A 25859-nucleotide genomic window follows, 5' to 3' on the forward strand; every position below is an offset into this window, starting at 1 on the left:
AAAGATAACATTTATTACCACTTTTAAACGTTTGTAAATTCCTTTGTTATTATTTAATTAATTATGATACTAATTTAATTATTTAACTCATCCAAATTACCAAAGGAGCTGGGACGACATCATGTGCCAAATTTCAGTTACTTCCCTCCTAAGCCGTAGTACAGGTCGCGAACGGGCCAGGCTACTGGCTTCGGCGTCGAGGGAATCTGGTGACTGGCTCCGGGCGTATCCTTCACCAAACACTGGAACCTTCCTCACGCCGGACACCCTTGGCATCGCGACCTGTCTTCGGCTTGGAGTTCGCATCTGTGCTCCACACAGGTGCCCCTGCGGTAGTGAGGTCGACGAATTAGGACACCACGGGTTATCCTGTCAAAAAAGTGCTGGCCGCTTTTCCAGGCACGCCGCACTGAATGACATAATCCGCCGGTCTCTTGCATCCGTCAACGTGCCAGCTCTACTGGAGCCAACTGGCGTAGCCAGAGACGACGGCAAGAGACCGGACGGTATGTCCCTGATTCCCTGGAGTTTGGGAAGGGTGCTGGTGTGGGACGCAACCTGTGTAGACACACTAGCCCCTTCCCACCTCACCGGAACCAGTAACAGTGCGGGTGCCGCGGCTAGAGGGGCCGAAAAGCTTAAAATACAAAAGTACAGGGGTCTCGGCCCCGAATACATTTTTATGCCATTTGGGGTCGAGACGCTTGGCCCGTGGGGTCCTAATGCTCTACAACTTTTTAAAGAACTATCTAAAAGGCTGGTCGACTTCACAGGTGACCGAAGAGCTGGCAGCTTTCTCGCACAACGTATTAGCATCGCTATACAGCGGGGAAATGCTGCCAGCATCCTCGGCACCATGCCAAAGGGGCCAAATTTTTTAGACATATTTTAATTTTATTTAGTATTAGTTTTTAGTTTTAATTTAGTTTTATTTAATAGATAAGTTAGTTTATTTTTATAATGCCCAATTAAATGTACCTATTTACCTAAAAAAAAAAAATTATGATACATGTTGTGGTTGATAATGGTATGGTTTTCTTTGTGTTTTGAAAGGCCCGATCAATGTTTCGGGGGCCTAAAGCAATTATGAGGAGTTACTTAGACGCTAAATCGCCGAAACTATTTTCGCATTCACAGATGTTGGAAATAATGTTATTATTTGGAAATTAACTCTCTTTACGTTAGTTTGGTTTTTATTTCGTTTGGGTAAATGAATAGGTATTAGAAAAAATAAAACATTTTTTATTACAGATTTTGATGTTAAAATGTATTTATGTGAGTCTTTACGCTCGGCAGCAGTAAAATAATGAATACTATGTATGCCTCCGATTTATTGTTTTAGAGTCAGACCAAGTTAGCAGCAATTTTGATAACCCAGCCTGTGCAAGTGTTAAGTAAACGTCATAAGTAATTGCATAGAAGTTTGACGTTTTAAATAACACTAGCACTGTCTTGGCTATCAAAATCGCTGCCAACTTATCTTGGTCTGACTTTAGTTGAAATGTCACGGTGTACGTCCTGAAACCTCTGAATTTGTTTACATTATATCAAAGCATGGATTATTACACCGGATGCCTCAATGCAATTCTGTTGTAAAATGGCTACTCAATGATCTTATTTTTATTTAATATTAACAACTAGTATCAAAATAGAAGTTTGATGGCAAAAGGTGTTTTGCCAATAATAATGATATAAATTATTTCATATTTCTAACAAGTAGTACCTAATGCATGAATGAAAGAAATTCCAATCTTTAGGTGTTGCAAACTGTTGTAAATTTATCTGTTGCAACATCCAAGGCTCACTGGTCTGATTTATTTTAATGGCGCTGTTTTTTGTACCTACCAGTGTTCTGCCATCGAAACAAGAGTGTATTGACCGTCCATCCGCGCCCTCGTTATCAACTACTTATGTGACACAGACCAAAAAAATACAACATACAATACTGGATTGTGCAAAAATGAATTGGTTTGTTAGAAAACACTATCCTCCTAATGAGGGCGCCACTGGACGCGGTGCAGTCTTTAAAAAAAACAATATATGTACAAATTATTTATTTTATCAAAATTCACGTATTTTATGTATTATTTTAAGTACTTATAATCTTGAACAGGTATTTTATAGGTAATATTCGAAAATTGAAAAGGTAAGTCATCTTAAGTCCTTTTTTAATTATTTCGGCGTTTCCGTAGACGTTCCAACTCCGTTCGATTTGGCTAAATCTAATTTCAATTTGTTGTTCTCTGCGACTAGAGCCTCCACCTTTTGCTCGTACTTTGATCGGAGTTCCTGAATAGGGGCATAAATAAAATGATTTAATTTTCACCCATTAATCACCATATCTGACTTTGGGTGAAGCCGTAAAAATCTAACATTTCCATAAATTCCACATTCGGCATAAATAACGTAAACGTCACAGAATTGACTTATATCTCCTTTTGATCCAGTGCTCATATATATTTAAATTTCATTAATTTAATCGAAATTGTTCAGTTATCCAGAAATTTAATTCATAACATACTTATGTAATTTCAGGTTTCTGTTAAGATAGATATTTATAAGCATACCCCTAATAACAGTACCCCTAGTGTAAATATTTTCGACAGCGAAACGTGACGTACGCGTTTGCGTTAAGTGTCATTTTGTATGAGATTTTTGACTTTCCAAAACGTCCCGCTTGGCGCGCTGTTCAAAATCCCATACAAAATGAGACTTAACCTAAACGCGAAAGTTACGTTACGCTATCGAATGGAAGTTACACTAGAGGTACAGTAGGGTCTAGACCCTACTCATAGTGTTGTGTTCCTGTTGTTCCCAGATCGTTAAGGTCGGCTACGGCAACCTCCGGAGATGCAGGCATCCATAGGCTACGGAGTCTGCTTACCATCAGGCGGGCCGTATGCTTGTTTGCCACCGACGTAGTATAAACAAAAAATCTTAAATAAAACTTGTATAACATACAATCTTTCATTCTCTTTTTAACCCCTTGTCTTTTATTTTTTTCATAATCGTGTCTTATTTCTTTTGCAAGTCATAACTGTAACCTGATATGCAAAATTTCAACTTTCTAGCTTTTTTCTAGTTGAGGCTCTACGTTATTGAATCAGTCGGGACGTAGGCATTTATACATATACCTACTTATAGATATCGGGTGTGTTTATTACTACCGATTTCTATCAAATATGGGTCCCATTTCCAGCGTACCCCATTCTATCCTCTATTTCAAGTTTTGATCATTGCGAATCACTCAATCAGAAAGCTCTTTGCGAATATGCAAAGTAATTTCCTGGTGACGTCGCTACGCTGAACGGAAATATTGGGTAGCCAACGCTATCCGAATTGGATCGATGTGTTTGATCATAAAGTGATTACGTTTGAATGGGGAAACTACACAAACATATATTAATATTTGAATTTCGAAATTACTTTCATGAACGAATATCCTCATTTAGTATCTACTGCTGTAACGTAGTAGTGAGCTTATTAAGCCTATCTACAGAAATAATATTAGCATTTTGCATAATCCGGTTTTATCTAATACGAGTAGACTGTGCGGCACATTTTACTCACGTAGACGCTTAACTGATGGAGCCGCATCTACATCATAAGGCTACAGATATACCGCTGACTCATTCTAACAAAGTCCCTCTCGTTAGATATCTTCACGTAGGTAAATGTTCCAGTGCTGGACACTGTCGCAATATTGCCTCCATTAAAGTTAATTTCAAGCAATAGAGCTGGGACAAACGGACTTTCAATTATTGGCATTAGGCTGTCAATAAGCACTAAGACGTTACCTTATTTACTCTTATTAATATAGGCAACTGTATTAAGTCCATAATTACCTTAAATATTTTTAGTTGTGTCTCGTACTCTTTCTTGAGGTCATCGTTGATGTTAGAGCTGGTCTGCGCGCGCTGCAGCACTAGCCCGTAGCGCTCTTTCTCCGTCTTGAAACGTTCCTCCATCGCCTGGAGCCGGTCCTGCAATTAGTTACTTTACCTTAACTTTGTCTTTCGAATCTTTATATTAACATTTTGTACACATTGTAGGTATTCAACCAAATTAGAGATATAGTTAAATTCACGACGTAGGTACAGGCCATTTCAATGAAATAATAACTTTATCAAAAACAGGAGCAAAACAGACACGGACCTTTGAGTTAGATCAATCCACCTTTGGAATATTTATAATACGTTAATCATAATCCTACATAAATCAAAATGAACGCAACTGAGTGATCAAATTTAGATTGTAAATAACAAATCTCATTTTGTATTTTTTAAATCCGAATCGCCTCCATAACTGCTTGTGGGACACGTCCCACGGGACGCAAGAGATTAAAATGAATTTGCTATCATAACTTCAAAATCTTAATAAGCTTCCAGCTTTACGCTTTTTAGCAATTTGCAGCTGTGTGACGTACATGGTAATTGTTGACGTCATGGACCTCGAATAGGTTAAATTGTCAACGTTCTAATTTTGCTCATTAATCAAGCCGTTCAAGTGTATACCACTGGAACAAAACAACTTCGTTTGTTTTATTTTGATTATAAATAGGAATCGCAAAGTAAAAAGAGGACACTTGTGTGCACGCTCTATATCGGGATTCTTAGTTATATGTCTTATTAATGGTTTCCCTAATATGGTTTGCCATAATGATCGTTTGTCCTAATGCTCATATATGCATAATGCTTATGATTGTCCTAAGATCGTGTGGATTATTTGTTTTTTTTTCCTAACGTGTCCTAATATAACATAGTAAATGAGTTTCATACATTAGGACAGAACGGTTAGGGCCAGCGATTTTAGAAAAAAAAAATTTGGAATTATTGCAAAGTTTATCTGCCTACATACAACAACGCCTCTTGTTTAAAAAGTTGTCGGCGCCATTTCTCTATTCTCCATCTATACTTTTTTTTCGTACGTGAGTAAACATCCAAATTGATTTACCATATGTCCCATTTGCTATTAAGGTGTACCTAAATGATTAAATATATAAAATAAATACTACCTCCATAGCCTTAATTTCCGAATTCCTGATCTCCAGCAAGTCCTTGGTAATCATGTTGATATCCTTGAGTGACTGCACCTGCGTAGTCAGAGCTTCTATCTGCAGCTCTTGGTTTTTAACCATTTTTGTCTTGTCGAATATCATGCCGCGAGCTTTACTGAGAAGCTGTAATACAAAAGGTTGTAAATTCACAATTATAACACTACATCAGGTACGTCTGAAAGTGGGGTACAGCCAGCATTATAGTGGACCGCGTACGAGCCCTATTCCAACGAAAAACCGCAAATCGATGTACAGTTTAGCCATTTGGCACACACATACAAGAGGTTAAAACAAATTTTGTTAACCAGAAGTTCTTAAAAAAATCTTATGAGGGGAGTGAAATCGCCTCAAAAAACCCTTTCATTATAATATACACTCGATAGGTTTCTGAAAAAAAAATCCCATACATTTTTTTGCGTACCTCTTCTACTATTAAAAGTAGAACAGAGTAACAGTACATTACTATAGGACTGGAAACGAAGGGTTGCAGACCAAGGAGATATAGACGGCCGAACGTAGCGAGGTAGGAGAGGGATACGCGGCCGGCAACCCCGTTTCTCGCTGAGATTTGTATAGGGCTTTTCTCAAGCTTGCAATGAAATAATTAAAAAAAAATGATGATGATAATTGTTTCATGTCCTAATGTGATGGGTTATTTAATGCGTGGGGTATTGAAGGGGAACAAAAATTTGATTATTTTTACGCTACGACGCACCTATAAACCTATAAAGATTTCTGCATGACTGAAAAAAAAAATCTTTATGAGGCTGTATCTCCTAAACCTAAATTGATGTTCCCCTTTGAAACCCTGAAATAATATTTAACAAACACAAAAAAGAAAAAAAGCGCATTTATATTTTCCGTACTTGTATCGTAAATAAATATCGTAAACTACATTTCATACCATTATCTACATTGTTAGCTGACAATGCGTAGAACCCAAGGTCCCGCAATGGTTAATTAACAGTATTCCCGTTGGTACGATCAGCTGCAAAGATAAAATAATCCCCCTCCCCTGCATACAAACTTCTATCACGTCTATGCAGGGGGGAATGGCATACGCCAATCGATTTCAGTATACAAGTTTATTGTTTACAAAAAACACTGATCTATTGTGTTTCAGAAAATAGCTGTATAAATGTATATGGCAGAAGCATAATATGTACGGTCAGCGGCAGAAGGACTAACGCTCTTACTTCTTTAATAGTACCTAAATTTGTCAGTGGCGGCGATGAGCATCATCGGCTATGTTCGGAAGCCGTCGAAGGCCTCGCACTTCTATGGGCCTCGCAAAAAAAAATTAAGTTACAAAAAAAGTAAAAAAAAAAAACACTATTTTATATGGTTTAGCCCAGGACTGTCTCATTTTAAATACGTTTGGTACTGACTGTAGGTACTAGCACCCTGGGAAATGAGATCAGTATAGTTTTCCTGGTTCTTACTGACTTGTCAAAGTTATGTTTCCCAGATATCATTATTAATCTTAATATAAATCTTCCTATCTAGAAAATTACAGGGGCCTCACACAGTTCATGCCGACGCCCACATTTTGCCTAGCGGCGGCACTGAAAGATAATATTGAACACCTCACCCGGTTAGCAGCTTCTGCTAATGACTAGGCGTTAATACTATGTTAGTATTGTATAACATTATTTACGCGTTAATCTCAGGAATACGCGGTTAAAGTAAATCGGCTTATTAGGGAATAAGCCGATCTCCGCATATTTTAAGTTAAGTAACTTATTTAATATGTACAAGGTAATGGGCCCTCCCATCTTGTACATATTAAATAAATTACTAACTTCAAATATGCGAACAGACCTGCTCAAATAAATTTGTTTATCGTAAACCTTTTTATGTGAACATTACTTACTTATGCTTATATAGTACGTAACTTAAGTTTTGCCAATAGGGACTTTCCTACTAGTTAAATCAGTTTCTTTTTTCGAACTGTCAAAACGTCGGCGAGACGTCGCGGTCAAGTCACGTATTTTTTTAAGTTCTATCCGATGTTCTTTATTTCGTCCAAAATGAAATAATTTAATTTTGACACAGGAAATACCCTATTAGCTGTTATGTACCCGTACCTCTTCGTGTTGTTGCTTAATGTTTTCAATCATTTCATGATTCTTTGGGCCAGGCTTGGAAAGAGCCGCTTGTAGTTCTGTTTCGAGATTTTTAACCCGGGCTTTTAGCAGATCTATTTCTTCCTCTCGCACCTACACCAGAAAAACATCTGTGTGAGAACCATGTAAGCCATAATTTTAAATAATTTAAAGGTCATTCGCTTATCGATTTCAACATTATCATACCTTCAGCTCCATCCTTAGGGTGTCTTGGCTCTTTTCGCTTTTTACTTTCTCTAATTCTTGATTTTTTATAAGAAGTGCTGCTTCTCTCTGTTGCCAATCATTCTGTAAACATTCATAATAATAACATTAACATTACTTTTACGACATAAATTCAGAACACCGGTTGCATATGCAGCACGTCTCCGGTTGTCTGAGTGCGTAGGATATCGCTTTCGTTGCGTTTCTATCCGTTACGATTCTCTACGCATTACTTACAAGCGATGTAGGTAAGTAAGTAGTACGAAGACAGCCGGAGCCGTACTACATTACATATGCTGTGTGCATCGGCCTTTAGTTAAACAATTACCAATAGGTATATAACACACGGTGTGTTAGCTATGTAAACTCAAGGACACTCACCGAATTATCACCAGCGAGACCATCTTGTTTAGCATCAGGTAGATTTCCTGCCTCAACCACTACTGGAGCAATATTTTCATCTGTTACCTCTTTATTCTCCCCTTCAGTCTTGACCTCATTATTGGGCTCTTCAATCTTCGGTGGTGTTGGATTTGCGACTGCATTTGATTCAGGTATCAGTTCAAATGGTATGTCTGATATGATTGCAGGTAGTTCAGCTTTAATAGGTTCGGCCTGAAAATAAATTACACGATAGAATTTATAATATTATGTCCAGTCAATTTCGATTCGCCACAAGTTTTATAAATATGTACAAATTAGTTTGTACCGACTCTATTTACATAAGCTGTGAAGTCTAATACAAACAATACAAGGTTCTCTTATTACATTTACTTACAGGTTTAGCTTCCTGCGTTCCTAGCGCCTGAGCTGGCGCCTGTCCTTCGCCACCTCCCGAGCCCTGGCTGCAAGTTGAATCTGCCTGAAAAAACTCAACCTATTACTTACTTCTCACCTAGGGCTCGTGTTACAGATTAGTGTGATATTATATATTCCTTTAGATTTCAAACAGGTAGGCAGGGTATTGGTACCAGTAATGGACAACGACCGAATGTGAAATAAGTTTTTGTCAAAAATATTTTTTTTGGTACATGCTTTTATAGCTGACTGTACCTTTTTTACCATAAGCAACTAATACTCATCGAGACAATCCAAAAACCTCGTACACAATAGGTTGCGTAGTTTCACCACAGAGTTTCTATGGCCACCTCCTGTCTCCATCATCAGATCAGCTCGATGGTAGCATAATATTGCATTCTCACCCGACTTACATATGTATGCAAATTTTCAGCTCAATCGGATATCGGGAAGTGGGCCAAATTTTACTTCTAAGATTTGACCCACACCAACAAACTTACATACAAACAGGGCAAGTTAAATAAAGGCTTGTAAAATTAGTCGGTAATGTCCTGCCTACTAAAAGTAAAAATAATTCCTGTACGGGCATTTATTTATAATTCTAACAAATATTTGTTGCTATTGCTATTAATTTATAGACGTATGATGAAAAACGAAGCGTCCAATATTGGTGTCTGTCAGGTTAAAGTGTCCAATACTAGAGCCGTTATCTTACGAGAGCCCTTATTACTACCGCCGTGTGAGGGGTGTGGGTGTGACCCACTGACCCTGATAAATGTTAAGAAACCTGATTTAGAAATACGATTAATTTCGTACGCATATTTAACATAAAAGTACCCTATAGGTGTCATGGGCTATTTGTATATCTTGCTTTATATTGATATGTTTCTTTATAAGTTTCATTGTATCAATAAACAATTCTGATAATATATACCTAATATTGGTGTCTGTCAGGTTAAATTGTCCAATACTAGAGCCGTTATCTTACGAGAACCCAAATTAATACCGCCGTGTGAGGGGTGTGGGGTGTGACCCACTGACCCTGATAAATGTTAAGAAACCTGATTTAGAAACACGATTAACTTCGTACGCATATTTAACATAGGTGTCACGGGCAAAAGAGCAATTCCTAGCTGAGCAACTTTTCAAATCTCGAATTTTTGAAGCTATGTTTCTGTCGCGCTGCGGTGGGCGGGAGCCGGAGCTATCTAAGTGTGAGTGCGCGCACACAGACGCGAGACTCGTGCGCTCGCTCATTGCGCGCCGTTCCGTCGACATCGCCCGCGAGCCAGACGGAATTTATTCTGCGCTGCCCGACGCAAGTTGTTTTTGTTGTTACCACGTAATATTGTTTTTCATTTTTATATTATACTGTATCTATTACACCCTAATACCAAACACCCTATCACCTGTACTAAATGTATTTTACACCTATGATGACGAAATAATAAATTATTGATTGATATTAAGAGCAATTCCTAGCTGAGCAACTTTTCAAATCTCGAATTTTTGAAGCTATGTTTCTGTCGCGCTGCGGTGGGCGGGAGCCGGAGCTATCTAAGTGTGAGTGCGCGCACACAGACGCGAGACTCGTGCGCTCGCTCATTGCGCGCCGTTCCGTCGACATCGCCCGCGAGCCAGACGGAATTTATTCTGCGCTGCCCGACGCAAGTTGTTTTTGTTGTTACCACGTAATATTGTTTTTCATTTTTATATTATACTGTATCTATTACACCCTAATGTACTCAAATTGAGAGGGTTCAACAAAATAAGCTGAAATCGTATAAGTCTCAGTATAAAGTTAATACATACGGGGTGCCTCAAGGCAGCATTTTAGGCCCGTTGTTGTTTTTGATATATATCAATGATTTACCTGAATGTATCCGACATGATTGCATCCTATTTGCTGACGATACCACGATATTAATCAAAGGTACCAATGTAGACTCATATGAATGCGAGGTAAATATGGCATTGAACGATGTCATCGGTTGGCTTAGTGAAAATCATTTAAAGGTAAATCTTACCAAAACAAAATTTATCCAGTTTAGATCATATAAAGCAGCGCCACAGATAATAAACATTTTACATGACAACATCGAAATAGAAGAAGTAGAAGATTCTGTATTCTTAGGCTTAACTTTAGACACTCACTGTAACTGGAAAAAACATGTAGAAAGTGTATGTAAGAAAGTTAATAGATTTATATATGTATTATGGAGACTCAAAGAAACGGTTTCGCAAAAAAACAGCTCTCGTAACATATCATGCGTATATCGAGTCTATTTTTAGATACGGGATCATCTTATGGGGAAACTCAGTTGAAATAGAACGTGCATCTGTAGCTCAAAGAAAGTGCATTAAAACTATTTGTGGTAAAGGTCGCAGAGACTCGTGCCGACTTGATTTTGCAAAGCTTAACTTATTGACACTGACAAGTCTATACATTTACGAAGCAGCTGTCTTTGTGAAGCAGAATCTAGAACTCTTCCCGCCATTTAATAATATAAATAATAGACCTCTTCGACAGTACCAAATGGCACTACCGCCCTATAAGCTTAAAATAAGAAAAAAAAGCGCGTATCACATGTGTATACAAATATTTAATAAAATTCCTGCAAACATAAAGTCGCTACCAAATGATGAATTCAAATTTAAATTGAAAAATATATTGTGTAATGCAAGTTTTTATACCATTGATGAATATTTTAATTATAATTTCTAGCTATAACTTCATTGTGACATGTAAACTTTTGACATTATAAATTCTAATTATACCATATTTCATTTTGGCATGTAAACTTTTGACATTATAATTCTGATTATTATTTCATTTTGACATGTAAACTTTTGACATCATAAATTCTAATTATTATTTCATTTTGACATGTAAACTTTTGACATTATAAATTCTAATTATTATTTCATTTTGACATGTAAACTTTTGACATCATAAATTCTAATTATTATTTCATTTTGACATGTAAACTTTTGACATAATAAATTCTAATTATTATTTCATTTTGACATGTAAACTTTTGACATTATAAATTCTCATTATTACTTCATTTAAGTTTTGACATTATAGATTCTAATTACTGGTTCATTTTGACATTATTGATTCTAATTATTACTTCATTTTGACGTAAAAAAGTAAATTGGATTAACTAGTTATTAGCTAACAGTTTGATGAATTTATGTGCGGAATTTGAATGACTAACTGACTGAGACTTAAAACTTGACGTCTGTATTTAATAATTTAATGTTTGTATTTGATAATATTTTAGGAAACACGACATTTATGTAACGTATTTTACTTTGACATGCATAAACTGTGTCAATACAAATAATTTTCACATGCCCTAGGGCCGAGCATATCAAGGGTCAACAATGTTAATGATATCTAATGTACCATATGTTCTTGTGAATAAACTTTCATTCATTCATTCATTCATTCATTCATTCATTCATTCATTCATTCATTCTAATACTAAACACCCTATCACCTGTACTAAATGTATTTTACACCTATGATGACGAAATAATAAATTATTGATTGATATTAATCCACGCCACGCTCCGCAAGCGTTGCGCCGCGATGCTTAGCAGGGTGCGTGACAGCCGCCACAGCCTCCTGGCCACAGTGGCAAATAGATGGGACAGTGGCCTTTTGAGGCACTGGTCCTCCCTGCATGTCAGTTTTAATAGGAAATTTAATTTAATGTAATGTTTGTTATTATTTATTAATATTTAATTTTAATTTTTATTTATTCAAGTCTAATAGTATTTAATTTATATAATTGTATGTTAATGTTATTTAATTTTAGTTCTAATTAATTAACTTTATAAATTATGGATTGTCAATTGTCTGAAATAAATGAATTTTAATTTTAATTAATTACCATATAGGTAAAAACTGCAAAAAATAATGATGTCTCAGCTTCGGTTGTCGTCGTACAGTCAAGTGCAAAAATATGTATCGAAAGAATCGTCTCATAAATATGGTACTACGCTCTTATTACACTGGAATAAGATGCTATGGGACATATTTTTGAGTAAGATGTGTACACTCATATTTTTACACTTGACTGTACCTATCCGTATCAGTAAGTTGGGAGTTAGCATGGTGTTGTGAAATTTTGTAAGTAGGTATAAATATACCTATGGTTAAACTACAATCTATTTAACTTGTAGTACGATGGGGCTAAACTTGGGCCGCCTTATTGAAGAACGTATCGCAATGACAATCTGGGTAAAGTAGGTATGTTGGGATAATGCCGGACAATTTTGGGATCAATAGAGAGAACTCGTGAAAAAATGTTTTTTCGAGATCTCAACACGTGACAGATTCTTGAAGTACGTAGCGAATCGTTAAATAATAACCGTAGATTCGGCCTGAATTTTGGTAATCTTCAATATAGAACGGTTTCAGTTTTGTACCTGTGTAAAGATGAGACATACTTTTTTTAGGGTAACGAGTTGTTTTGCCATCAAGGGAGAACATTGGATGGTGAAAAAAAGTTGCTTCTAATGGAAAGAGAATAAGGTATCACAAAGAAATAGGTCCGGTGTCTACCCTTTTGTATCCGATCTTAACCCTGATACAAAAATTGGTAAAATTGTGGCTCTCAAACTTTGATACCTATGTCATAAGGCAATTTGATAATTAAACAATGTGCTAAGAAACCTCTTATTGTAAGGTTTACCCGAAGTAATAAAAAAAAAACCACAAAAATAATAGATACGTTGCGAAGTTTTGACAATTTAAGATTTCGTGAACTATACAGGTTTAGGGAAAGTGTAAATGTATTGTTTATTGAATGGAATGTACTGGAAGATATTAAGTACTTAAGTAGGAGGGACAAAAATCAAAATAAAAAATAATCGTGCTCAGTCATTTTTAATGAAGGTCGCCAAAAAAATAAGAAACAAACTTAGAAATCAAAAAGACTAAGTAGTTCTTTAAAAAGGTCAAGGTCACTGAGAGCCCATCTTGAAGTATGGAAAATAATTAAAATTGCGATTTTGTTGGTTTAATTTTGCAATAGTTGATATACAATCTTTTTTTTTTGATAAAATGTAAGGATCGTATGTAAAGAGTAAAGTAAATATATCGGAAAAGAGAGCCCTCTTGAAGCATTTTAAGGAAACTAATTTCGAAGCCCTATCTCTATTTTGTATCCGAAACTAGCAATGTATGTATGCGTCCACATCTACATATGCATCCGTATGTGTAGGTACTTTATTGCGAAAAATTGCTCATTTGCTATCTATTTTACTCGATTTTGTTATAAATTTCAACATGTATCATCATCCCTATACAATATAAATACTCTTTACAGTACATATGGGGCTACTTTATAGCACTAGTGCGAGAAGTAGCATATTACGTTACTGTGTCGAACATTTAAAGGGCCATATGTACTGTAAAACGTTGTACGATACATGTGCGAATAGGTAATTCGCAACTCGTGTCGATTTAAAACACTCCCTTCGGTCGTGTTTTAATTTATCGCCACTCGTTTCGAATTTCCTATTTTTCGCACTTGTATCGTAATGTACTATTATTGCACACCTCAATAAAAGAAAACAATACAAAAGAAAACATACACATAAGCACAGGTAAACAACATGCGGTCTTATCGCTGAAAGGCAACCTTCGCGTTGCGGAAATTAAAAAAATTACATTGTCAGTAACCGTCGCGCTGGTAGTGGTACTGGATAAAAATAATGGTACGAAAGTGTGATCAAGAAAACAATAAATGTGATAATTAAGGTCAGTAGGTAAATTGAAGAAAATTTAAAGTTTGATAATCACTGCTGTTTTTTAAATAGGTAAAGATCTGATTGTTTCTGGTCCGATCTTTACCTGGAAGGGTCAAGATCGGATATCGGTCTACAGCAGTGCTAGGTCTGTTAACACAATTACAAAAACAAACACAGTTTCATCACAATACGCAAAATAAATTACAGAGCGAAGATCGGATAGAAGGAAGAATTCGCGAAATTAACTTGCTCTCTGTGATTGCACATAGCACAAGCCCGACTCCCTGAGCGACGCAGGGACACTGACAGTCGAGGCGCAATGAAATGGCGTCTTACACAATGTTGCCAACATTAAAAAATAAAGCCAAATTAGGGGGAAATGAATGTCCTACGTTCTTCACCCGCATCCGGTATTTACCCAACATACCTTAATCGTTGAACCGCCGCATTTCAAAATGGCCCTTATATTGATATCGGCTAGCCGTAATGTAATACGGCGGATTATACAATACGACTGCGATACTTATATATAAATCCCCTCGTCAATGTAATTTCATTAAATTTGCTATCTAGTGGCAAACATCAAAGCCTTTTACTTGTGACGCACAAGTGTGAGCAATGTAAAATACTATATTTCTAAAAAAATTGCCTACTACGTAATAAAAGAAAATGTGATTATTAAATTATAATACGAAAGGTGGTCAAATCGCAAAATGCTGTCGTTTTATTTAAAATAATGAAATAATGAGACCAGTTCCGAAAGTACCGGGAAATCCCGGTTCTTTAAAACAGTACCGGTTCTGCAATCCCTAATAAGGATGTTATGCCCATCACTATTCCTTCTGTGTACGTATATTTAGAAACTGTCTCCGCCTCCAATTCGTGCGATAAGGACAACTGCAGCTCGGACCGAAATTCACTCGCAAAAAACTCAAAAATCGAGGTTTCGCTCTCGACTGTTTCCTCCTCCAAAACGCAACTAATCATTATGAAATTTTGGAAATTGCAAGAGAAAGAAATAATCTATGCCGCTATGTTTTGATTTTTTGAATATTTTTCGTCATATTTGTATACTGTGCCTTTTTTTACAGCCAATTCAATTTAGCCATTTTTGCGATTTTCGAGGCGCTGTATCTTTCTTCAAAATAAAATAATCCAAAAAAGCAAAACATAGCGGCACAGATATTGATGATATTGATCTTATTTGAAAAAATCACTGCTCTAGGTTAAAAATCCAGGGAGGAATCAGTCGAGAGCGTTTGTATGGAAAAATCGCAACTAGGAATTCCTCTTAAGGATATATGTTTCTATATAAGTTTCACTGTATCAATGAACTATTCTGATAATTATTTTTGAAATAAATTATTGTAAGTAATTTAATCTTCGGAATTTCTTCAGTGCATGTACATATAATGCATATTGTCCTCTCCGGCAAAAGCAAAAATATGAGATAATATGAGCAAAAAGAACGAGTAAATTTATCTTTATAATAAGCACACTGGGAAGTTCCAACTTGAATACGTAATATAATCCCACTAAGTGAAAATAAAATAGGCAAAAAAATTAAGCTATAGTTTGGTTTTTAGAGATCTTACGTCAAATTAAAAACTTATGGCTTATGGCGTTGTTCATAAAGGCGCTACAAGCCTCAATTAATTAATCGTTTCTCTTAATGTAATGACCAATGCACACGCGTTTCATACGACGTTTTTCAATACACTTGCAAAGAAGAAACAAAACTTTTTTTTGTCAAAACTGTAAAAGTACAATTTTCAAAATGGTGGCTTACAGTTTTAACATCGAATAATTGCACCAAAACGAGCCGGGCTTGTAGGCACTTATTCGCCAGTTCATTGAAGTAAGTAGACCAGCGGTTGAACAAAAATGGGTTTCGATAATATTAAAGTTTTTTCTTTTTTGATATGTCATTGGAAGTATGTTAAATAATACTTTGGTAAAAAGTTAGAAATTTTAAGGTTGAGCTTTCGGTTATATTTAAATATTTTAATTTTTGCTAATAACTAAGTAAATATAGAATTAAAGTTACAGAAAACTTTAGCATATCGAATAACACTTCAATTTATGTACAATTTTCAGTTTTTAGAAATCTGGAACAGCTGCTTTCTGGTAAACGTAAAAACACGAGTTATTTTGTAAATATAGAATTAGAGTTGCTGATATTGCAAAATTACGATATTATCGATCAACTTAGTATTCTAGTAAAAAGTTAGACATGTAGACAATGTGCTTGTCTAGATATTGATTTCAGGTTAAGCAGTATAGCTAATATTGAATTAAAGTTTGTAGAGTTAATAATAATCGATCATCAACAATGATCTCAGTTACTAAACAAAAATTTAGAAATATAAAATCACGGCGACACTCATTACTGATATGTATGCATTCCTTGCTTATATAAATACGTTACGTTTCAAACGCGCGGCAAGTTTGCGCGCGCCGCGCGCTGTGGCAGGAGGCAGCGAACAACGGTAGTGGGGAGCGGGGTGCCCTTGACTGCGTCTACGGTCCATCAAAAAAATTCCTAAAGCGTGTTTTAAATTAATAGCAATAGAAAATTGTTATTTTGTTGTTACTATAATAGGTATTGCCCGCGGTTTCGTTCACGTAGAATTCGTTATCGCGTTACATGAATATTATTTATTTATTTAAACTTTATTGCACAAACAAAAAAAAAAACACAAATGGCGGACTTAATGCCAAAAGGCATTCTCTACCAGTCAACCATTGGGTCAAATAGAGACAAAAAAAAACACATTCTCATACAGATGACCACCCTTCCTTGTACCATTTTAAAAGCCAGTTGCAGCTTTTCTTTCCCGATTTTTTTCAGATGTTTGGACTTGGTATTTTCCTCGCGATAGTTATTTGTTTTAAGGGGAATGTTGTTGTTAACCGCTAATGCTAATATTGATAACCGATAGTTATATAGAGATACGTTATAAGGTATGTGCACCCTCATGTTATTTATTTCTGATAAGAAATAAATGTAAGACAAAATTCAATGATACATTTCAAGTAGGTTGCCTTGTAAGATTGCGTACGGATAGTTTTTTTGTTTGTTATTTCATCGTATGATATATCAAATGAAAGCTTATTTGAAAGTTGCCGTATTAAAAAAGTTGGTCCAGTTAATGGTCGCCTAGATTAACCGATTTTTATATAAAATGTAGGCAACCATGGACTGGACCAACTTGTTAAAAAGGCAACCTAGTACAGTTAGTAATATAGTACCTGGGCGACCGAGCTTTGCTCGGTTATAACTATTTATTGTAATATGGTGGTGATAATGTACATAAACTTAAAAAGTAAAATGTGAACTGACAATTATTATTATTTACAATCGATTTTAACCTTACAGCACTTGTCACAGAGTAACGCCATCTATTGTCGATTTCTCTTATTACATAGGTCATTTTTTTACTAAATTAAACTTGTGTAAAACAATAAAAATTAAAAAATTATATATAAACTTGAACATATAAAAAAAACAAAAGTTAGTCACCGGGCGAGATTCGAACCCGTAACACTCGTTTAGCAGTCCGCGTCTTAACCCGCTGGACCAGACGGACAGTGGCCGGCAACACGAAATTAGTGACTATATTCTGCGTCGAAAGAATAACGCATGAAAACTCGAAAACACGCGTTTTCCCAAACATAAGACTAATCTAGATAGATTGTATACCCCCAAAAACCCCAATATACCAAATTTCAGCGAAATCGTTAGAGCCGTTTCCGATATCACAGAAATATAATTATATATATATATACAAGAATTGCTCGTTTAAAGGTATAAGATAAAATAACTTTTCTTTTGATATATCATGTGACGTTTTCGTTTACACACTAAAAGCACAGTGTAAAAAGTAACAGTGGGCCGACGCCTTTGATGTTTGCGTAAATGCCGACACCGCTCAAGGTCTCCGTACCTACCTAGGGTTATCACAGACTTACACAACTGCCCAAAAGAGGATGGAAATGTTTTTAGTTTTCATGTTGTATGATGTATGTGTACTAATTTTACAAATGACGTCCATTTTGGAAATAAAGATGGCGGACGTCACTTTTTTGAAAAAGTCGTCATGGGTGTTGTTTTCTGGGTTTTTAGGGGTGTGAATTTCAAAAATGGCATCTATTTTGAAAATAAATATGGCGGACGCTACTTTTTGAAATGGGTGTCGATGTGTGTAGCCGTGATATCAATCACCTTTAATTCTAAAATGGTCTCTATTTTTGAAATCTGCACCAACAAGAACCGCCAAAATTGACGTCATTTTTGTAATTGGAACCCCGAGGAACCTCGGAGATGACACCCATGTCGATTTTTAAGAAAAATTAATGTCCGCCATCTTGGATTTCAAAATAGACGTCATTTTCGTAATCGGAATCCTGAGGAACCTCGGATATGATACCCATATCGACTTTTAAGAAAAAATAATTTCCGCCATCTTGGATTTCAAAATGAACGTCATTTTCGTAATCGGATCCCCGAGGAACCTCGGAGATGACACCCATATCGATTTTTAAGAAAAATTAATGTCCGCCATCTTGGATTTCAAAATGAACGTCATTTTCGTAATCGGAACCCCGAGGAACCTCGGAGATGACACCCATATCGATTTTTAAGAAAAATTTATGTCCGCCATCTTGGATTTCAAAATAGACGTCATTTTCGTAATCGGAATCCCGAGGAACCTCGGATATGACACCCATATCGACTTAAGAAAAAATAATTTTCGCCATCTTGGATTTCAAAATGAACGTCATTTTCGTAATCGGATCCCCGAGGAACCTCGGAGATGACACCCATATCGATTTTTAAGAAAAAATAATGTTCGCCATCTTGGATTGCAAAATGGACGTCATTTTCGTAATCGGAACCTCGAAGAACCTCGGAGATGACACCCATACCGACTTTTAAGAAAAATGAATGTCCGCCATCTTGGGTTCCATAATGGATGTCATTTTCGTAATCGGCACCCTGAGGACTTTCAAAAATAATGAAAACATCAAATACTACATGATACATATACAAACAGAAGCAAGAAACAATTTCTTGCTTTTTAAAGTCTTAAACTACTCATAATTTCTTAAAATAAGTTATAAAATATGTCCGCCATTTTGAATTTGAAAATTGATATCATAATTATGATATCAATACCTGTGGCAACACAGACCCGCCTGCCAATCCTTGCTCGCAGAGGCAATGGGACGAGCCGCTCTGTCGTCTAGTACGGAATAATCTTGTTGATACGTCAACTAGTACGGCGGATCGAGCTCGTCTTCTTGCCACCGCGGAGTGGGAGTCGGGTCTATGGCTACAAGCCTTACCCTCATCATCCATAGGGACCCTATTAGACAACACCACCTTCAGACTGGCGACTTGCTTGCGCATAGGGACTGTAACAAACGTCCCCCACCGCTGCCGTTGTGGTGCCATGGTGGACAGTCATGGCCATCATGGGCTTTCCTGTAGCAGAAGCGCCGGACGCATTCCTAGACATTCCAGCATCAACGACGTCATCCGAAGGGCCTTTGTCAGCGTCAAAGTTCCGGCTATACTTGAGCCCGTCGGTCTGGCTAGGGACGATGGCAAGAGGCCCGACGGTATGACGTTGGTGCCTTGGAGGATGGGACGGCCGCTAGTCTGGGATGCTACATGCGTTGACACCCTCGCGCCGTCTCACCTTCCAGGCACCAAAAATGATGCTGGTCATGCCGCGTCCATGGCAGAAGACCTCAAACGCCGCAAATATGCCACCCTCGGCAGTAGTTATATTTTTGAGGCGTTTGGGGTCGAAACGCTGGGGCCGTGGGGGCCAAGCGCGCGCCGGCTTTACAGGGACTTAGCCGCGCGCCTTATAGACGCCACTGGTGACCAGAAGGCTGGCCAGTATTTTGCTCAACGCATTAGCATTGCCATTCAACGTGGCAATGCGGCCTGCCTTCTGGGCACACTGCCCATCGGCAGTGACTTGGAGGACGTGTTTTATTTATAGGACCTTTATTTTAAGTTTATTTATAGTTTTTATTATTATTTTTAAGTTTATGTATAAGTTTTTTAAGTTTAGTATTATTTATGTTTACATTATGTAAGTTAATTTTAGTAATATCTGTCTGATAGAATGGATTTGTGTGAGATTTTTATTGCCGACGAACCCATTATGATATATTTTTGTTTACACTGAGACAAATAATTAGCACATGTCGTATGAAATATTTTAATTGTGTGTGTGTGTTTTTTTTTTTATACTACATCGGTGGCAAACAAGCATACGGCCTGCCTGATGGTAAGCAATATCCATAGCCTATGTACGCCTGCAACTCCAGAGGAGTTACATGCGCGTTGCCGACCCTAACACCCTCCCACCCCTCGTTGAGCTCTGGCAACCTTACTCACCGGCAGGAACACAACACTATGAGTAGGGTCTAGTGTTATTTGGCTGCGATTTTCTGTAAGGTGGAGGTACTTCCCCAGTTGGGTTCTGCTCTAGATCTGGAATGACATCCGCTGTGCTGTGCCCTACCACACAGAGCCAGATGACATTTACAATGCCCATACCTCTCTTATAATGCCTGTGCTAAAAATGTGATTGCGAACTACCTGCAATAACTATACAGTACCTGGGCGACCGAGCTTTACTCGGTTATAACTAACTATTTATTGTAATATGGTGGTGTATAGGTGATAATCTTAACTACATTCTTTTACTAAATTAAACTTGTCTAAAACAATAAAAATTAAAAAATTATATATAAAATTGAACATATAAAAAAAAACAAAAGTTAGTCACCAGGCGAGATTCGAACCCGTAACACTCGTTTAGCAGTCCGCGTCTTAACCCGCTGGACCAGACGGACAGTGGCCGGCAACACGAAATTAGCGACCATATTCTGCGTCGAAAGAAAAACGCATGAAAACTCGAAAACACGCGTTTTCCCAAACATAAGACTAATCTAGATCGATTGTTTACCCCCAAAAACCCCCATATACCAAATTTCAGCAAAATTGTTAGAGTCGTTTCCGAGATCCCGGAAATATATATATACAAGAATTGCTCGTTTAAAGGTATAAGATAATTAGGCATTAAAACACTCGTGTGATCTTTTTATGAAACTCACTTCGTTCGTTTCCTAAGCCCACACTCGTGTATTTTAATGCCTTTTATTATGTAGCAGTAACATAAACTACTAATATATGTTGAAAGTAAGTACAGGCGGCTAACACAATGGTAACAAAAGACAAAAGTTTTGAAAATGTAATTTTCATCATCGTCACTTAGCTGTACATTTGAGGGCCTATCGCGAACCACGTTCGACGTGCTACCTCTCTGTCACACTTGTAAATTCGTACGGAAGTATGACAGGGAGGCAACACGTCGAACGTGGTTCGCGGTAAGCCCTCTGATGCCACCTCCATTAGTCTTTTGTACGCCGGTATAGCCTTCGACTCAATGTATAATCTACACTTTTTATGGAAACGTAGTTCCTCCTTCCCGTAGAAATATTTAACTTTCCCATCACCAAGAAAGATTATTTGCTCGCAGTTATTAACTGCTCAATTCCTCGTTTTTTCTCTGTTACTAAGTCAGTACAGTACAGTACACATATCAAACATTTTTCACTCATTTTGAAGTCATAATAACTTTTATTCTATAATTAAATTCATGTAATGTCCGCATCTAATTTATGTGCACGATAAACAAACAAATGAATGATTTGAAAGAAAAGACAAACAGCGCTTGCGAAGCTGAGCAGGGGGCGCGGGCGGGGCGAGGTATCTATCGCTCACTAGGTCGGCTACGATAGGCTCCCGCGCGCCGAGCCGACATGTTGACGGACCAGCGCGGCGTGGTTATGAATTTCGCGCCTTTTTAAGTTGATTTTACTATTACAATGCAAGCTACACACAGATATTTCTACCTTTCCATAAAATGGCTGCATATATTATTTTATAGTAATAGACTTATCTCTACGGACTTTAATTCAATATTAGATCTTACAGGACAAAAAACGCATATTAATTGTAAAGCACATATCCTATTCTTCTAATTTTTTGCCTTGCCTATTAACTTAAGAATTTAGATATGATATTGTGCATTTTTCAAACTTTAATTCAATATTGACAAAATAATAAGCTAATTTGAGTTTGACAAAGTAGCACGTTGATTTTTTTTCTAAAAATTTGATAGCATAAAGCCTCATACATATTATAAAAGACGATGCTTAAATTTTGTACTTTAATTCAATATTCAAAATTCATCAGTAAAAATACATAAATACCTTATTTATATCTAACGCTCGTTCTAAATTTTCTTCATATATTACAAATATGCTTAAAAATATGTCCCATACCAGATAAACATCACTTTTCACTCTTTAGAATTATCGAAACTTATAGGGCAAAAATCCGGTCCCACTATTGGTCTAAAGCTACCAACACGTTTTCCATGAAAGACTGGACGTTATTGCCGATTTTCCATTGAATAAAAGTTTCATATGCCGCCAAATATTTTTCACCTAATTTTGATGGTAAAAGGCTATCGTTCTCGGCTCTTGCCTCTATTTAGTATTACTGGCAGCATCATATGTTATGTGTGTGTTATATGTGGTTTTGTGTTCTTCATTTTCAATGCTTCAAATGACATTTTCGTCAATATATAAACTAAAAACATGCAAAACTATTCCAATTTTATGACTAATACGGAAAATGGCTGGCGCGTTTTTTTACGCACGATTCCAATGCGCGGGCAAGGCAAAGGCGCGAACGAAATCGACAAACAGCCATTAAAAAAATTAAATAAAGCTAATATTTTCGTATTTCTATTCGACGGATGGAGACCAAATCGATAATTTACGAGATAATTTAATCTATAAATTATTTTTGGTGTGAACTAACATTTGAAACCAGATAGTTGGTTAAAAAAATGTATTACTCCACCAAATTAAGAAGGCTCCGTTTCCATGCATATTATTAGCAATCAGTTACCTTCGTAACTCAGTCGGATAATATATTGAAAAAGCACGAGTGTTATAATATACTGAAAAAGCACGCGTGTTTAATATCTAGGATTATGAGTCAAAAGTCGGCGGAATAAAAACGTCGTTTTGAGCAAGTGTGTTTAAATAGTACATTACGATACAAGTGCGAAAAATAGGAAATTCGAAACGAGTGGCGATAAATTAAAACACGACCGAAGGGAGTATTTTAAATCGACACGAGTTGCGAATTACCTATTCGCACATGTATCGTACAACGTTTTACAGTACATATGGCCCCTTACCCTTCTTTGACCCTTTAAATGTTCGACATAGTAACGTAATATGCTAACTTTCGCACTAGTGCGGTAAAGTAGCACCATATGTACTGTAAACAGTATTTATATGCACGTATTACTTCTACATGCGCACCCTGTACAGTTCTAGTGAAAAAGTCGATAGATATTATCATTATAGCAAAAATTTTAAAGTCCCTAAAACAAAAACAGAAACCTTATTGATTCGTCATGTCTGTCTGTCTGTCCGTCCGTATGTCACAGCCACTTTTTTCCGAATCTATAAGAACTATACTGTTGAAACTTGGTAAGTAGATGTATTATGTGAACCGCGTTAGGATTTTCATACAAAAATAGAACAAAAAAAAACAATAAATTTTGGGGGATCCCCATACTTAGAACTGAAACTCAAAAAAAATTTTTTCATCAAACCCATACGTGTGGCGTATCTATGGATAGGTCTTCAAAAATGATATTGAGGTTTCTAATATCATTTTTTTCTAAACTGAATAGTTTGCGCGAGAGACACTTCCAAAGTGATAAAATATGACCCCCCCCCCCCCCCTGTAACTTCTAAAATAACAGAATGATAAAACTAAAAAAAATGTATGATGTACATTACCATGCAAACTTCCACCGAAAATTAGTTTTAATGAGATCTAGTAAGTAGTTTTTTTTAATACTCGCAGACTCGCACTTGGCCGCTTTTTTTTTCAAATGAGGTTTTCATTTGATACACTGTAATACGTATAAGTAGGTATTTATTAGTAATACCTACAGTTTTCATGTGATCATGTGATGAAACCAAAGTGTTCGTTATCGCATAATTTGCAATTAAAACTAAGAAGCAAAACTAAGAAACTAAGAAGTGTTTATAACTAACTACCTTAAAAACTTTAACCACAAGTAGGTAATTGAATGTTAATAATTACTTATTCGTACATGCCAAGAAAAGCCGACTCATTATTGCCATCACCTAATGCGAACTCTCCCTCCATAATGAAAGCTTAAATAAATTGCCTTCAAAATAAAGTTTGTGTAAACATAATCAAGGGTTGATGAAACTTTGTACGATTTAACACCTAACTTCACGTCAAATTTGTTATGCACACAGCGCCGCGTGTTGGCATTAAATTATACCAAGTGTATACCAACATTACCAACGCATCGTGAACGAGTAAATAGTAGACTTCGACTTGTAGGTATTATTTAACAAATTGGATAGGAACACGTTTTATAGTAAGTAGGTAGGTAGAGTAGAGAATAGTTAGGGTATTTAAAAACAATATTAAAGTATTATTTTTTTCTGTTTGTGTACGTACATACCTAAGTTGTTATTTTTGAATTGAAACAACAAAAAATATAGTGAATAGCCATCGACAGAGACAATACTTAGGTAGGTAGGTACTTATATGTTTCATTATTTTCAACAGCATTGTGAAGAAAAACTTCATGCAATATTAATTCAAACAAAACATAATAAACTACACAATTTAATACCTACAATTTTATTCCAAAACAAAAAATGGAACTGGTGAAGTACTTTAATTAAATAAGCAATATCTGAGCACCCAAGCGTTGCTCCCACGGCACGGACAAAACAATTCTCTAATCATATCTATGTTCATCGATTTCGTTTTTCTCTTCGAGTCTTTGCAATAATTAAAGTAAATTGGAATTTGTAATTTACAAATGGATAAAGTATAAATTGTATTCTAACGTACCTATAGATAAATTGAGCAGTACCTACCCTGGAAACATTCTCACTTCGGACACGAGTCCATATGGATCTGATGTTGAACCCCTCAAACATGTCGGAACTTTTCAATTTATTCATTATGACGTCGGTTTCCATTACCATTCCAGTTCCCTTAAACTTTATTTTGCTTCCCTTCTTTGTTTAGTGGCAATTACGATTTTGCCACTAAACAAACATAAACATACCCCACGTGAATAGATTTTGACAACATCATGATGACGTGGCAAATAATATTGATTTTCATTTTTGTTCATTTTAAGCTTTCAAGCGGCATCACTCAAATAAATCGCCAGTAACAAAACAAAGTGCAACTTACCATTTAAGTATTATTTTCTTAAATCGTATTGTCGTATTCACACAAGTAATTCGTTAAGACGGTTGTGGAGAACTACGAGCAAGCCGGCCTGAACAATGTCTATTTCTGGATTACACGGAGAGGTATAAATAGAAAACGAAACGCGTGGTTCCTAAAGTTTTCCTCTCACATTTGAAATTTATTTAAAACTTCATGAAGATGAGATCAGTTACAATGCATATTTTATTAAATTTTGACTTAGGTGTAGTCCGTCTTAAACTAACTTTGCACCCACTTGAACATAACAAAGTGTGGCAATGTCATTATAAAGTCATATTTTCATAGAAAATGGACATGAATGATGACATTGCCACCCTTTGCATGCATAGTTAGTTTGGTCTGACTCTCAGGTACTATTGCTAAGACAAGAAGAAACTTCAACAGAATTAAGAACCTATTAAATATGTTTTTAGGTTATAAGACTTATATGTAAGAAGTTTGTACTGTCGCGTACATGTGTCACTTTTGTCCTGAAGGTCCAACTTTGTCGATATCGACTTAT

General features: G+C 36.4%; 1 protein-coding gene across 3 annotated transcripts; it reads right to left on the reverse strand.

Annotated features, from left to right (window-relative positions):
* Positions 1–2039: 2039 nt before the first annotated feature.
* LOC133516288 (CAP-Gly domain-containing linker protein 1) lies at positions 2040–25622 on the reverse strand. 3 transcript variants are annotated; one of them, XM_061849132.1, is made up of 8 exons: positions 25319–25622; positions 8165–8248; positions 7768–8001; positions 7369–7470; positions 7144–7275; positions 5015–5179; positions 3846–3983; positions 2040–2289 (listed from the first exon to the last, which is right to left on the reverse strand). In XM_061849132.1, exons 1-8 carry the CDS (start codon positions 25319–25321, stop codon positions 2173–2175), a joined length of 975 nt encoding a protein of 324 aa, XP_061705116.1. In that variant the 5' UTR covers positions 25322–25622; the 3' UTR covers positions 2040–2172. The 3 variants fall into 3 exon arrangements, with proteins under 3 accessions (XP_061705116.1, XP_061705114.1, XP_061705115.1); XM_061849130.1 differs by lacking the exon at positions 25319–25622 and adding an exon at positions 24994–25210; XM_061849131.1 differs by lacking the exon at positions 25319–25622 and adding an exon at positions 24994–25209 and having other exon boundaries at positions 7855–8001.
* Positions 25623–25859: the final 237 nt, after the last annotated feature.

This window comes from Cydia pomonella, chromosome 3, assembly GCF_033807575.1.
Source record: "Cydia pomonella isolate Wapato2018A chromosome 3, ilCydPomo1, whole genome shotgun sequence".
Taxonomy (NCBI): domain Eukaryota; kingdom Metazoa; phylum Arthropoda; class Insecta; order Lepidoptera; family Tortricidae; genus Cydia; species Cydia pomonella.